Here is a 16,570-nt window from a genome sequence, read left to right on the forward strand (position 1 = left end):
TTAAATAATGATAAAGATCTATTATTTATTGCTCAACATACTGACCAAAGTAACATGTCAAATAGCTGACCATGTAAACAGCATAGATTTTATGACTCAATTTCATAGAAATTATATACATCTCACAAGAAAAAAAAACATATTGAGAAAAATATAACAAAAATTGTATGTATTGTACAACGTAAGAGAGATGAAATGTTTAATGTAGCTACATCTGCATCAAAGTGTTAGCATTTTAGTAAAGTTAAGAAAAGTTATTGATATATATTTTAAGTCATCATTCTAAAAAAGTACTTTTGTTCAAAACACAAAGTTGGCAATTACTTCAAAATTTCACTTTGCTCATCCTTCAAGCATGTACAGAATAAACAACTAGTGGATATATCTGTGCAATAAAAACCACATTTGGTTTTTAATCAATTATGGCATTTCTGACTAGTACACTACATGAAATATTTCCAAGAAATAAGCAAATATACATTTCATCATGTACAAAATTGTGCAAAGAATGACATTTCAAATGTTATTTGTCATCTTTAAATAAAAAACAAACATATATCTTTCAAAAATAAAAGAATGACAAATTTTCTCACTTTTAGTTTAAATAATTTGAGAGCTAAAAGTAACCATTTCATTATCAGATAAGGATACAGAGTCAAGTTTTAGTGTAAGATGGTGTTCAAACAAAAAAACTGTATTTTTCTAGCTTACACTACTAAACATGTGAATTAATTAGACAAATCTGAGCCATTTCCACCACTTCTCTTTACACACTTATAAACAGTACATATAGACACAACACTTTCAATGCTTCCGCTTAGAGATTCTAACTATATATAACTACCTAACTATACATCATAACTTTTGTCAATTTCCAAAATCACTGTCATAGTTAAGGAGGGAAAAAAACTACTCCCAGTGTCACCAAGGGACTTTCCCAAGAAACAAAATATAGCAAGAGAAATTAGTAACTAGTTAGAATATAACTCCTTCTCAGAAACAACTGTTTATTTCAAAATGAAAACTTAAAAATATGAATCTTCTGAACCAACAGATATAACTTCTCAAAGTCTTTACACTAAATAGTTTACTTATATTTTTTTTTTAATCAAGTAAACCATAGTTAGGGGCTCCAATGTGCCTTGTGTATTGGTAGGAGTACTTCCATTCAATAAGAAATGTGACAACAGAATAAATATGCCAACATTATTACAAGCAACATGTTAAAAAATTATCTGTGAATGCCTCCATTGACTTGGTGGGAAAGTTGTAAATGGTTGAGGGAAAAAAAACATATTTTTAAAATCATATTAATGCTGCATCAATTATCACAAAATAGTAAATGTACATAAAAATGGCATGCCTCTAAAATATTTTAACACAACTGAACATAAAAAATTCTCATAAATGCGATAAAAAAATGTTTGGTCTAGATCCATTGGCTATTTTTATCTAATTATGCATTACAGTTTGTGCATTTCACAATTACAAAAAACAGTATTGCTGTTATATCATTTTAAATATAACAAGTATTTAAGATGAGCTTTCCTCTAGCAAAGAGTCTGAGTGGTCAAATACTGATGCTGGTTTAACATTGCAACTAGCCAAAATCCAAGATCCAACAAATTCTTGTTTTAACACTTGCTTGTTGTGGCTCTTGCATGCATTTATCTTTCATTTACTTTTTAAATGCAAAAACACAATATTTTTCTTGCTATATGACTGGTCTACTGGGCACCTTCTTTTCTGTGTCCCAAGATGGTTACAATTCATTTGTAACTGGTATCAATTAAAACAAAATCACCCAGTGTTTTGACCATAGATTGAATAAGGCCACGTTCAATTGCATCAGTCACGTATGTTTTCATGCAATATTCTAAACAGTGCATATACACATATCCACTATTAATAAACCAGAAAAAAATAGCATTATAATCCCTGAAAGAAAAGTTTGTCTCTTCAAAAAAAAAATCTTACTGAGGACATTGGTAACATTTGTTCTTTACAAAAAAGTTTCTAATACACCAATTATAACAAAATGACACAATGTGCACCAGAATACCAAAAATGTGTGCTGTGAATATGTTTTTGGATTTCTAGTACATTTGTGAATGAACTAATAATTTAAGGACAATATTAAGCAGACTAATCTTACAAGATAAAGAAAACTGGCCAAAATTCACCCCGAGATTCACACACCTCATAAACAATAAGACACATAACCAACACTGAACACAATGCTTACACAGAGATTTCAACATTGCTTAGTATGCTGTTGACCTTTATACACATATATACATGTGTACTTCAATCTATATATGTAATGGGTACAAGATAAAATTTATACAAAATAAAAATGCCTGTTTTAAAAAAAAAATCATTTGCTCATAAAAATGCAGCTCTACTGGTCAAATAAAGGTTAAACTTAACAGAAAACTTTATTTACAAAAGCAAATCTATCATATTCTGTTAATGTACATGTGCTTCAAATGTACATAATTTAAATTTTTGAAAATTTGACTTATAAATCAAATTTATAAATGGGGGGGGGGGGGGGTGAGGTTGGATATTAATGGAGATTTTGAAATAAATGTACCACTTTCCATAAAGAACTGATAGGTAATATATATTTTCTTGTTTTTTATGAATATTTCAATTTTAATAATAAGGTCATCCAAGTCTCAAATCAAACATTGTGATACCAGTTCATGTTGCTGACTTTAAATGCCCTTACACAACAGACAGACACTTTCAACAACATATGATTAGTAGTGGTACTTGTCCATTATAAATTCATTATATTTCATCATAAGATAAAATCATCAACTGTAACAATAAATACAATATTTGTACAATATACAAAAACAATCAAAAATACAAACCAGAGAATACGATTGTAAACAAATGAAGTGGTTAGTTAAAATATTCAGCAGAACATTGCACAACCCTTTTTACTTCAGCATCAAGAAAACCTACTTGTCAAGGTGCAACTTGTTCACATGAAAAAAAAAACCCTGAAATTTTACTTTTCATTTTATAACAGCACTGATTTGGCATTACTATGCACTGATCCAAACACTGAATCATTCTTGGCAGTATGGTTTGATTTTCAGCAGACAGATATGAACACAAAACTACAATAACAGCATTAATTCAGAAACTGAGTCCTCAAGTTCTATAGTGGTGTAAGAGTCTTGTGATGTGGGGGTCATGATGGGACACAGGTAGGGGAGGTAATGGTCTATGCAACATGAATTCATTATCGTCATGTCGATAATGAACGTTCCTCACCACCACGTTTAAGTGATCCTGTTCACTCTCAACACTTTCACTGGCAGATTTAACACCGTTATATTTTCCCTTACCCTCATCAAAATGTCTTTTCTCTTTCCAACAGAGAATTCTGTGGTCCCTTGCCTGTAAGATGATAAAAATGACCCCAAACAACAAGATGGCAGAGGTGCATAGGATGATGACCCAGACAAAGAAACTCAGCATATCTGGGTCCAAGAAATTCATGATTAATTTCTTGCGACATAAGTTGTCTCGAAGCTCATAACCCTTCTTGCACTGAAAGCAGTCCTCTAGTTCAGGACCTTTGCACGTCTTGCAAGCCTCATTACATGGGTTACAAGTCCCATGGCGAAAAAACATGGTCTCTTTTTTGGCTTTTTTTGAGCTGTTTTTTCTTGACATGACCGTTTCCATGTCACCATAAAAATATTCAGGGCAAGTTGCAACACACTCATCCTTGTGCTTGTAGAATCCAATTTTACATTCTGAAACAAAGAATAAAATTTTTAAACATTTCTGATGCATAAGTACTCGAAGGGACAAGTACACTAAAACTCTTCGTACACTCAAAAGTCACATCCAACTTCCTCTCATATTCAAATCATTTCCTTACCCTATAAGTTCTACAATACGTGAACCAAATGCTATCAAACTTTTCATATTATGGACTGAGTGCATAATGCACTGCTTTAATCAAAACATCACTGAATTAAAATTTACAATAAGTAACATCACAGAAAATACACATATACAAACCAAAGCATGTGCCCTCTGGACATTTATTTGCCTGCTTGGAAAACACTGGTTGAGAAATATTTTGGCTCTGGGGGTGTTTGTCTGTTCCATAAATTGTCATTTTCCAATCCTTTAATTCAGCTGTAACAAAAATATCCAGCATTCATTCAAAGAAATGAAAATACTCATAAAGATATACTGTAGTATGCATGTCATTCTTCATAAGATTTATGAAAGATGATTTATAAAATGATCTACACTAACAATATCTATAACTGTCTCTAAAGCTTTGGACACAGCCATTTAGCATGGTTTTATACTGTATCACAACTGGACAAGTGAAACTTATTAAGAACATCATGCACACATAAACTACATAAAACAACTACATCAATGGGATGGAATTCAGATAACTTCAGTTTTTATGATATGAACTAATGATTTTCTTCACTCTGATTGGCTGAAATACCATTATCCAGACAAAAAAAATTGATACTGTAAACCATCTATTAAAACTGACAACTTTTATTTGTTTATATTCATCAGCCTGAAATTCATCTGCGGCTATTAGATTTTGGGACTGATGAAAAATTCTACATGAAAACCACAAGTAAATAGATAGTTTGAAACAAGAAATATTCCAGAAGGAAAAGAAAGCACTAAAACTTGTTGATATTTCTTGCACACAAATAAAGTTGGTTTACAGTATTATATGTACCCCTGCACTATTTTCTGACTATTAAACATTGCTCAAGAGCCTTGCATGTAATAGTGAAATTATTCCTGGTTGTTTGATTATTAATGTTAAATAAACAGCATAATGACAAGACACTTTATGCAGTACTTTCTGATTTTCGTATCATTCTTCATGCAGGTAATTGATGAGAAAATGGTCAACAAATCAATGTGTTCATATAATAAAATATTCATTGACTGTATTTGGTCAATACAATTATTTGGCCACGGCTCTCATAAACAATATTAACCCAAGCCTTTGAATGTGTGAATATTGTTCTTGTTGAGTATAGCTAAATGACTGTTTTGACCTCGTACAAGTCAACAGCTGTATCATAATTGTAGGGTATCTCTTTCTCTCTCTCTCTCTCTCTCCAGAAAGTGAAAGAAAGATAATTTAAGATTGCTTCTTGCCTTACTGTGAAAAGTTTTAAATAACTCAATGTGTAAAAAAGATGACATAAATTACCTCCTTAAACAAAAGAGCTAGTGTACAGTATGAGATGTTATTTGTTCATATACCAAGCATTAATATGCACTACCTAGTAACAAATACACTCCTTACAATAGAATTTGGTGTGATATAAACCCTAAATTTTTTTTAAAAGTGTAATATTTGTGGTGCATTATATATATATTTGAGAAGGTGTGAATAGGCAATTAAGAGAGTAAAATGACTTCTCTGTAACTTGAACTGATGGATATTTTATTGGATGAATTTTACTGGGAAATATCAAGCATTATCATTAGATTTTTGCAGGTAAAGAAATAATACGAGAATGTATATGATAAAAAAGATTAAAATCTTTAGAAATATATATATTTAGATGTGTTTTAAATGGGACTATATATGTAAAATCATGACCTCTGAAGAGTAACAATTTAACACTGTGCTACAGATTACATGGGTTGTTTTTTTTTTAATCATCTTTCTACAGTAAACACTCTTGTCATGTTCACACTTTCTATATTAAACTCACACCTCCCTGTTGGTGACAAGCCTGGGCAATGAACTTTCAGCATTTTAACAGAATTAGAAGTTGACACTTATACATTCAACCTGCAGCATTTCAATTCAACATTATAGGTAGAGGTTTACATAATAAGGTTGCACTTTCAATTTTCCTCTCCCCTAGTTGCCATTTTTGATGCCCCACCCATCTAACAATGACAGAAAATAACATAATGTGTGATTACTTTCTTAAATGCCTAGTTATCCCTACTTTATTTAATATCAAAATGTTTTTCCAGACAATAGCTTAATATTGGTAGAACATGTAGTTAAGAAAGAGCAAAAGTCTTTAATTGTAGTTATTATACGGAATGATAAAGGATATTTCCAATTTCCCAAAAAAACACAAAACGAAATTTTTTTTTTTTAAATTTTGTTGGAAAAGAAAAGTAACATTGTATACAACTCCACTGAAAAGCATGAAACCACTATCAAACATTAACTTCTAACATCTATTTAACAAATTTGAAGATGCAATACCACTTCATTTGTAAGTTATTATTATTAAGCTACCATGCATCCATATGCTGTCATGCACTTTGAATGCATTTCACTTTCTGAAACTTCATTAGCATTTGTTTCAGTGCATATGCAAGCTACAAAAAAAGGATGTAAACATATCTGTCTCTGACGAAATAAAATTAAGGAGAGTTGAGAGATATATAGGACCACAGTGAAGTTGTAGAACTAAAACTGACAACATCTCAGAGAGGTTGGGCATGCAACAGACAGTATGGCTTGCCTTCCGAGAGATTAGACCGCACCATCCTCAAATATTCACCAGTAGACATGTTGTTTTTCTTGGCCAAAGTCTCAAAAATGCAAATGTGTTTCTCATGCGATGGATGGTTGCCATAGTAATACTCATAGTCAGTGTTGATTTGTTTAGGGTATGTTATTGGACGATTCCTGTTCCCATAATAACGGGAATGGTGTCCCCTGATTTTATTGACTTCAGGGTTAGGTAATGGAGGAAACCCACCCTCTTTATTGTGCCGCTTATGGAGACTGTTCCTGTCGGCAGCCGTTGTGGTGCTGGTGGTGGTCTTGGGCATGTCCTGGGGGTGGACTTCTGTCCCATACAACACAAGAACCCAGTCTTTCATCTCTGCCCATCTGACTGCAACAGAACATGTATTAAAACACACTTCAGAGAGTAAGTATCTGGCTCAGTGTCCATTTTATCTCTCTCATTTGTTGGCCAGCAAAACAAAATCCATACACAAGATCAGTTTGGTATATATATAAAAAATCCCTTAAATTTCACCTAAAATTTGTATAAAGCTATTGATTTAAATAAAGTAAGTCTAACCAAAACACTCCGAGATATCCTAAACAGAATATGTATATAAATTCTTATTTATGCCCTTACTATTTCTTCAATTTTACTATTTTCATTACACAATAAAGACACTGAAAAAAGAAAAGTGTAGTTTATAATGAAAAAGTAATACAATCTGTACAAGGATTAATAACTAAGACTTTGAAACAGCAAAAACCATATGAAAATAAACATAAGCAATATCAAAGCTGTAAACCGTATATTTAAATCAAAATACAAAACTAGAGTTGTCCTATTAGGATATGCACTTCAGATTCAGGACCGTTATTCAAGGTCTGCCAAAAAAAAAAACCAACAAACAAACAAAAAACAAAACAATTTTACCTTTTTACACTTGGGACAATAATTTTCTTTCAAGCCTTACTAATCATGAACTAGCTTAATTTATTACTTCTATTCAGAACCATGACATACCAGCTGGTACCCAGAATGAAAAGATGCTTTTGCCCACCTGATCTTGGCACCAGATCATGCCGTATTCTTTGTTCATTAGCATGCTTCAAGTACAACACTCTTATTGTTTCCATTATAAGTTTATGCTTCAAACAATGGAATGGACAAACATATGTACAAAATGGTTCTTTTATCCGTAGAACTTTGTTTTTGGAAGTAAGAAAATGTACTACGTAAATAACAAGACTGATTTATTTCTATTAATTACATTTAAAGAAAGCATCATAAAGAAAATCTGAAATAATAAGAATATATAACAGAAAAATAAGGCAAGCAGAAAAAAGGAGACTCTTACAAAACATACAGCAAACTTTTCATGCATTAGTACCCAAAACAGATGGCCAATATATTTTTCCCTGTAAATTTAACAAATTTAAAAAAAGATATATATTGCAATTTTCACACTGGATATTTTTCAAAAGTGTTCTGAAAATGTCTCTACTCAAAAACAAGGGAAAAACTTATTTATCTACATATTATCTCTGTTATAATTTACTACCCAGAAGGAAAAAAAATGCCCTGCATTTCAGTATAAGCTAATTGTAATATTTTGCTGCAGTTTCCATCAAAATAGTTTGTATCAGTACTTTGATTTGGGAGGATTGAAATGGATTATAACAAGTTGATTTCCCATGTCAACTTTGGTTTCACTATGCTTGACTCCTTGACAATTTTTTCACCAAAAAAAATGGATGTTCTACAAGCATTGTTAACAACTTCTGAACACAATTACTTAGCCTACCTCTGAGAGCCTAGCAAAAACAAAAAAAAAGAAAATCTTAAATCCTTTATTGTTTGTAGACTTATAATTTTGTTTTGAATATGAAGAATATTGTTAAACATTCCAGTCAAACCAAGCTTTCCCAAAAAAAAAAATTCTGGTTTTCTAACAAACATTTTATATTAGCTAGGGCTGGGTATCGGTGGGGAATTTCGTATTGCGATATATTGCGATATTTGGAACTGTATTGGGATATGTATTGCAATATTTCGAATGACAGATAAAATGCATTTTTCTTATTTTATTCACCTTTATTTATAAGCAGAGTTATTTAAAACTTTCATGAATATGGTGTAACAAAAAAGTTCTAGTTGATTTCACTACAGTTTGTCAACGAAATGCAACCATACAACAGAAACCTTTACCATTTGGTACTGTTTGGCATGATTGAAAACGTTTCTGACATCTTAAATTTCATATTTACTTTATAAATCTAAAACCCAAGCATTTTGACGGTATATCGGTACAGGAAAACAAATCGGAATATGATATTTTTTTGATAACGAACCGCAATATACCAGAATATCGAGCTCTATTTTATATGTATTATTTCCAAATTTTAAGGGTACAAAAGCAATTTTACCAAATCTTATTTAAAAAAGGAAATAAAAATGTTTTTTTTCCAGAATATTTGCTTAGTATTCAGATTTCCCACTGCTTAACTGCATCCAGAGAAATAACTTATTTTATTTTTATCATTTCAATTTCTGGAGATTACCTCTAGTTTTTTTTTCAATAGTTAATTTTTATTTTTCTGGAAAGTGATTAAAAAACAAAAATTATAGAAATGTAATAAATTTTCAAACGTATGACCAGAAAAGTCCCACTCTGGGGCCTGAACCTAGCTGCAGAACTGTAGCTCTCCGAAAAAAAAATATTGACAGACCAGAGAGCTAGTGCCACTCATAGAAAAAATTGTATATTTATTGCGCACAAAAAATTGTGCTCGGTTATGGATTTATTTCTCTGTATATATAAACTGCCATCTCAAAATATTACTAACCGGCTGTTACGAAGATATTATTTTACTATTTCCACAACAAAACATTCCCTGGAACCTTTGGAAATAGTCCTACTGGTCCTGAAATGAAGACCATCGGAAATTTCGCTTATTTACACTGCCATTTTGGGTGGCAAGACAATGCCGTCCACAGTGCTTCATGCAGATGTAAACTACAACAGTAGTTGATAGAGGTCTAAGGAATTTCTTGAGATCCAGTTTTTGTGTAGATGAGGTAAGAATTTAGAGAAATAAAACAGGAATCGAGCGCAATTTTTTGTGCACAGTAAATATAGTTTTCTCTATGGGTGGCACTGTAGCTCTTCGGTCTGTCAATATTTTTTTTTCGGAGACCTACAGTTATGCAGCTAGCCTGAACCCTGTTATGGTAGATGGCTAACTGCTCTTATACTGTAGATCACTTAATTTTCATGACACTTTATTTTCTCAAATTTGTTCCTTGGTATTTAAAAGCAAGACAGAAGTCATGAATTTTGGTCATTGCTCTGTATAATCTTTAATAAATTTTTCAAAGGAATTTTTGTGAGCAGACAGTCTCATTTAATTACATGAAAAAAAAAAGTTCTAGCGAATAAAAAGTGATTTACAGTAATCATGCAAACCTTATTCCTGCTAAAAGTCCATGGATATGATTACTGTATACAGGGAAATTTTCACCCCACTCACAGGTGGGCGAGTTTAAAATTGGGAGAATTCAAAGAACACAGTATAATTTCTTCAACAGAACTGTGACTAGGTGAATTTAAAAGGGGGCAAAATTGTTTGCAAATGTGAAAAGGTGAAAATAATCCTGTATATAGTGGTTTCATTAAATGACCAACTTAACCCCACCCTGAGACCTACCTATGGTCATGTCTTTTACAATTTTGATTGATATCAGTCAAGAAAATTTTCAAAGAAGTTTTTTCTATATTCACCAACTTAGCCCAATTTTTGCTTCCCTTTATCCATTTATCCTATAGAATAAAACTGGTTGAAATAGTCCAGCCATTTCAGAGAAGAGGCTAAATATGATCAAAAGTTCACAGATAATGCATGACAACAGATGAGAATAGGTAGCAATGGGTTCCCTAAGTGACTAAGGTGGCTTAAAACTGAAATCCTAGTTTTGTTACAAGTATACCCAGTGTTAATTCTGAAAGATAAAATATTTGTGTATGTGTGTGTGGATGAATGTATATCTCTATGTGGGTTGCATATGTATGTTTATGAATTGCACTATGTGACAAAATATTTTTTTTTTTTAAATTATATCTACAAAAAATATGTCACTCCTCCTGTCAACAAGAAAACATTCCAGTAACAAACAAGATGTTAATATAAAAATGAAGTGGTATGTAAAGTTCATGCTCTTTAAATAAAAAAAAAGAAGAAATGAACCAACATACTCCAGTGTTTCCACACTAAGTGACTAAAATTAAAGGAAGTGTTCAGCCAAGAAAGCAGTTCATTCTGTTACACTGGATACTTACATGAGCTTGCTCCATTCTCTATCTGAAGGAACCAGGTACCCTCTGCTTCCTCCCCCCAATTGTGCGTAGTCATGAAGGCCCAGTTGTTGAAGCCCTCCCGAGATATGTCTCGTGCACGTCGAGCTAAGAGAGTAGATTTAGTGTTTCTTGGTGATGTAAGGTAGATCTCTATCTCCCCTCGCCTGGCTGCAGTGAGGGTTATTCTGGCCTGGACGTGCTCAACATACTTCACGTAATTGTTGGTACCCTTACATCCATCGGTAAACAAGGAAACTACCATCTTGCCATTCATTGGAATTTGCCTACATAAGATAATAGTATTTAGTTATCTGTCTAACATAAGAATGAACAATCTGAAGTAATTTACATAACATTAAAGTTTTGGAAGAGTTGTGATAGAACCACTGTTTATCAAAAATAGAGACAAGAGACGTTCACCCAATACAAATTTAAACTTTCCAAGCTTAGCATTAGAAAGTAAAATCAATAAATCATCAAGAGATAAAGGTATTCTAAAACTCAAAACCCTTAATGTCAAACACTGATTCACTCAATTTAAGACATGATGGAACTGCTGCTTTAAATGCAAGGCATCTTAACAGGATAAATGTTTACTTGTTGCGTTCCTGGGAGCGGATCTCACAGATGTGCTGGGGTGGAACGGTGGTCCAGTTGCGAGCAAGACGTACCATGGCCCCAGCATCCATCAGACCAAATCCAAACGAATGGCTAACTAAAAAAACATTGGGACATTTCTTTGAGTTATCTCCCTTTGGCCATACAACACACTGTTTCTCTAATCAAAGCTAGTTTCAAAATTTGTCTAAGTGTCATCATGAAAAATTGAATAAAAAACAAACATCCTAATAAATTAATTTTGCTCATTTCTTACCAAGTCTGCCGACACCATTAGTTGTCCAATCTGGGGCATCCAGATTTGCCTTGCGTGCTGTCATGACAACAATGTGCTGCATGTCACGCCAGGTTAAACTTGGACTTTTTAAATGAAAGACTGTGTGTTAATCCTCAGAAATATAATAATGACATTTAACAATTGTATTTCCTGTTTGATATTATCATCCAATTATTTTTTGGTCAAATCAATGCTGCAGTATATACAAAAGTAATAAAAAAAAGTATCACATTTTTGAAGCTGATATACATGTACACAACTCAATTTGTTCTTATATTCAACTGCAGCCTTTTTTCTAATCTGTAGATTTACATTGAAGTTTAAACATTAGTTGTTGGACATACTTTGCCTCCAGGGCAAGGGCACAAATCCCTGCTGCCAAGGGAGCACTTGCTGAGGTCCCCGTGTGATTGACGGTGCACAACTTTCTCAAATCTGTGGTCACCTACAACATATTTGAAAACAAGAAATAGTATATACAATCAAGCCACAGTAATCTGGAGGCCAATTATCTTAACATCTCACCTTCCACAAGAATAATGTGTGGAAGAAATTTACATCTGTATGTAAAAATTATTAAGGGTACATTTCATACAGAAATGTGGATGGTTCATTAATCCATGCAATTTGCCTGGGAACACAAATGTCCAGATAATCAAGGCTTGCTTTTATACTTTCTTAGATAAGTAACTGATGAGAAGTATATCTAAATCTTGAATATGACTGTGTCCACAAAAATTAAGTAACTATTTCCAGCACAACATGGCAGATTTCTTTTAAAATTAAAGAAGTCTAAAACTCACACATATAAAATATATCCTATATTCTAGTTTCAACTGATCTCCTTAATGACTTACTATCTGTCGTTCACCCCCTGATCCACTGCTGTAGGTGGTAGCTAGAGTGGAAGAACAGGCCTCTGAATACCAGGGAATATTACCAAACTCAGTGGCACTGCTGATAGAGAGGGTGTAGATACTGTTTGTGTAGCCATCACAATTACAACTGTCCCCATCACGACCCCCATTACCTGATGCCCACACAAAGATTGAACCCAAACCACCTCGGCCCTGCAAAAATAAACTTATGATTTCTCAATCCTGCAGTAACTTCTCGTTTACTTTGTCAGTTTTATTTTTTGGTCAGATTATCTTTTTAGAGTTTTTTCAAGAGGACAGAGTAAGACCTTTGTAATTCCATCATAGAAAGCTTTCCTGGCCAGTGTTGCGGGACCATCTACTGTTCGACCATCATCATCTGGACCCCACGAGGCACTATAAATATCTATGTGGTTATTCCTGAGACTAAGAGACTGAGCTTCAACAGAGTCTGTCACATCACCATCCAACATACGCACGCCTATCAAACAGAAGAATATGTGGTTAAACAAAGTAAAATGGGGTCTGAAATACCAACTGACAAATTCCTAAATCAACTGGATTTTCAAATCTAATGTTGATCTTATCTTCTTGAATATGATTTTTTTTTCTATCTCAAAAACAGAAAAAAAGATCAAGGTGTGTAAATACAAATGGATGAAAAAACAAGAAGTCTGTGAGCGAATGCTCACTAGTAATACCCCCGCTCTGATGTGAATATACCCTCTCATGTTGACATCAAATTCATACAAAAATGAATCCCACCATTTGGCATGCCTAAACAAAGATTGTGCTAAAATTTCAAGCATCTTTGCTGAGTAGTTGCCGAGAAAACTGTGACAGAAATTTGGTATGGACAGACGCACGGATAAACTGGAAGTTGACGTCACATTTGAACAAAAATGAACCCCACCATATGGCATGCCTAAACAAAGGTTGTACTAAAATTTAAATCATCTGTGTTGCGTAGTTGCTGCGAAAACTGCAACGAAAATTTATTATGGACAGACACACGGACACACAGACAGCTAGACAGACACACATAGGTAAAACAGTATACCCCCCTCTCCTTCAGAGCGGGGGTATAAATATTCATATATATCCCTAGAGCTATGTCTCAAGGACACCAAAATCTATGAAATTCTTAATTTTCTACTGAACAGTCATAAGTCTGCTTACCTCCAATCCTTGCATTATAAGCCACCCCAACCCCACATATCCCATTATCTCCCTTGGCAGCCACTTCTCCTGCACATCTGGTGCCATGCCTACAATGGGAGAATTCACTAAATGAAAACTGCATAAAGGTTCATAAAAATTAATATTGAATTATGTTTTGTTGGACATAAGGATGGAGTCTGGGAAGTAAAAGTCAATGATTACACTAAATGTTTTTTAATAAAGACTTGACATTGTTAAATCTTATAATTACTAGTAAATCTGAAATTGTCATTTTTTAAAAATCCTAACACTATGTAGTGCAATGATTCTGTAAATGCAACTATTAAGAAATATTATGTTATTTTCAGCTGACATATATATATATATATAAGATCTCAAAAGTGACCTTGACTTCCAAAGGTAAACAAATTACAAATGCAGGGTCTGTCATAAATCTACACTGGGTTCACCATCTGATTGGATTTAGGCCACAGATGTTACTAGTTAAAGCATACAAACAGGTGTTCCCCCTACAGTTATAGCTCCACAACCACTGCTAATGTCTATGTGTTTGTACCAACATCTCTGATACACTACAAGTTCCTATTTTTCGGGAGGAAATCGATCAGACATTATCAGATAAAGTGGGATTCTTTTCTCCTGCTGTTACCAAATGTATGTTTTATAAGCATTTGATTCTAGGGCATGATATATATCTATCCTTAAAATAAATGTTTACTTCCAAGCCTTGATGCCTTGTCTGAAATTTCCACATCATGTCTACCACTGTTCAAATCAACAGACATTTATGGATCATCACCCCCCCCCCCCCTTCCAAAAAAACAAAAAACAAAAACAAAACAAACATTGCAATATTCACAACATTTAAAAGCATTTTGATAATAGTTAAAAAATATTTTTCATCATTATTTTTGTTTTCATTTTCTTTTCCATCTAGGTCAAATAAAATAAAAAAAATAATTTAAAAAAGATATGACCAATCTTCACATATCATAACAAATCTTTAAGATTTGTGTCATATCATGACAGTTATATTTAATTCCTATCAATTCTTCTAGAAAACTCTAAGGTGTTGCTTTAGCATCTTCATAATCAATAACAACTGCCAAACCATCCACTCTTTTATCTTCATTAACTTCCAAAAAAAACTCTTATGATTAAAAGTCACATATCTTATACAAATCAAACTTCTAGCACTTGTTTAAACAAATGACCCAAAAGCAATTAAAAGAAAAAAAAAATTCATTAATACAGATTCTGGGCAATGAATGGAAATCTCAAATAGTTCCTAAAGAGGGACAGGGAAGCATTTCAGAGTCTTGTAGAACAAATTAAGACGGAAGATAGTTGGTCAAATCAATACGGAGGACTGATCACATCATCAGAACACACAGAGAGGCAGCCATTACTGGAAACAGAGGAATCTGGACAGGAGTTCATTAAGAAGTTTTAATATTCCAGACATGCTAGGTTTTCAGAGCTGTAATTTTACATCCCACATGGCTTCATTTGCTTTATCCTAAATTTACACACAATTCTTGTCTGTTATATTGTTTCTACCAGGCTGTATTTAATATCAGATATATTATGCATATTGATGCAAAATTGCAAAACAATAACTATCCCTTATAAAGTATGGCTTCATCATGTTCACGGAAAGATTTTCATACCTGGAACACATTAATCATAAGGGTCTAATTTGGCCAAACTTTCAGATGATAGGAAATTTAAGTTTTATACAATAAATATACCTATATAAATTTTGAAGTTGGGCTTCTCTGTTTTATCACATTTCCATGCAATTTTCTTGAGAAGTAAAGACATCTCAAACTTCCTCACTTTTTGCAGTTGATTTTAACAGGTATTTGCTGCAATATGCTTTTAAGTTGAATTCATTCCAATACACTTTTAATAGACCAATTTTCTATTTAGAGAATTCATGAACTACAGACATATATTTTTCATTGGGGGATGTTTGAACAGTTAGAAAGCTAGTTTTCGGATTAATGAAATTATTTAGGGCTTAATATGGTAAGAAAAATGTGAAGTCTTAAACAAACTGCATTTTTTGAACACTGATTATACAATCACCTGTTTTCATTGGTGTAATCATAGTGAGGCTGTGGGTCTTCATCATGAGAGTTTACATCATAACTAGCATCAGCATCCTATAAAACAAAACACAACAGGGAAAATTTAAAAATGTGCTGTAAAGTCTCAGATAAGTCAAAAGTCTCAGGTACATGTAATGAGTCTTTATAGAAGAAAATACAACATAACAATAAAACAGCCTTCCTGCTAAATTTTTGTTTGAAATTCTTGAACTTCAAATATCTTTATGGAGTTCAACTCATCGCAGATTTTACTGCATTGTTTATGCAATAGTAAAACCAACCCTAGGTCAAAATTTTGAAGAAAAAATCTTTAGGTCTTCATCAAAAGCATACCAAATTCAGTCCATTAGTGGTTCCAGATTTTGCAGCATGGACATGATTTTTATCTCATTGCCAAGTGAAGCTGCATGAGCATTAAAATGTGTCCTTGTGTTCAAATCAGGACAAAGTTTAATACCTCAATATCTTAAATAACTCCAACCCACTATGTGTGTGAAGATTTAATGACTTCATTGCTTAGCAACCTTGATCTTTGACATTAAGAGTTCAAATTATAACACATTTATCCGTCTTTCAAATCAATAAACATGTACTCATTTTAATCATTAATAAAAGTTTCCAAACTTAATTCTTACAAT

General features: G+C 32.9%; 1 protein-coding gene across 3 annotated transcripts in view; it reads right to left on the bottom strand.

Annotated features, from left to right (window-relative positions):
* LOC133182379 (furin-like protease kpc-1) overlaps positions 1–16,570 on the bottom strand; it is a 57,436-nt gene continuing 40,866 nt past the window's right edge. Inside the window, exons 5-15 of one of the 3 annotated variants that reach the window (XM_061317208.1) lie at positions 15,910–15,986; positions 13,816–13,904; positions 12,945–13,117; positions 12,616–12,828; positions 12,103–12,203; positions 11,738–11,841; positions 11,461–11,578; positions 10,846–11,147; positions 6,759–6,896; positions 4,051–4,170; positions 1–3,779 (exon numbers count right to left, since the gene is read on the bottom strand). In XM_061317208.1, coding sequence (XP_061173192.1) covers positions 3,169–3,779; positions 4,051–4,170; positions 6,759–6,896; positions 10,846–11,147; positions 11,461–11,578; positions 11,738–11,841; positions 12,103–12,203; positions 12,616–12,828; positions 12,945–13,117; positions 13,816–13,904; positions 15,910–15,986 — 2,046 coding nt within the window. In that variant the 3' untranslated portion in view covers positions 1–3,168. Of the gene's footprint in view, positions 3,780–4,050; positions 4,171–6,518; positions 6,897–10,845; positions 11,148–11,460; positions 11,579–11,737; positions 11,842–12,102; positions 12,204–12,615; positions 12,829–12,944; positions 13,118–13,815; positions 13,905–15,909; positions 15,987–16,570 lie in introns of all 3 variants that reach the window. The other 2 variants (XM_061317207.1, XM_061317209.1) reach the window with 2 other exon arrangements.

The sequence above is a fragment of the Saccostrea echinata genome, unplaced genomic scaffold (genome assembly GCF_033153115.1).
Source record: "Saccostrea echinata isolate AGI-Se365-2 ecotype Australia unplaced genomic scaffold, CSIRO_AGI_Sech_v1 ptg000009l, whole genome shotgun sequence".
NCBI classification, from domain to species: Eukaryota; Metazoa; Mollusca; class Bivalvia; order Ostreida; family Ostreidae; genus Saccostrea; species Saccostrea echinata.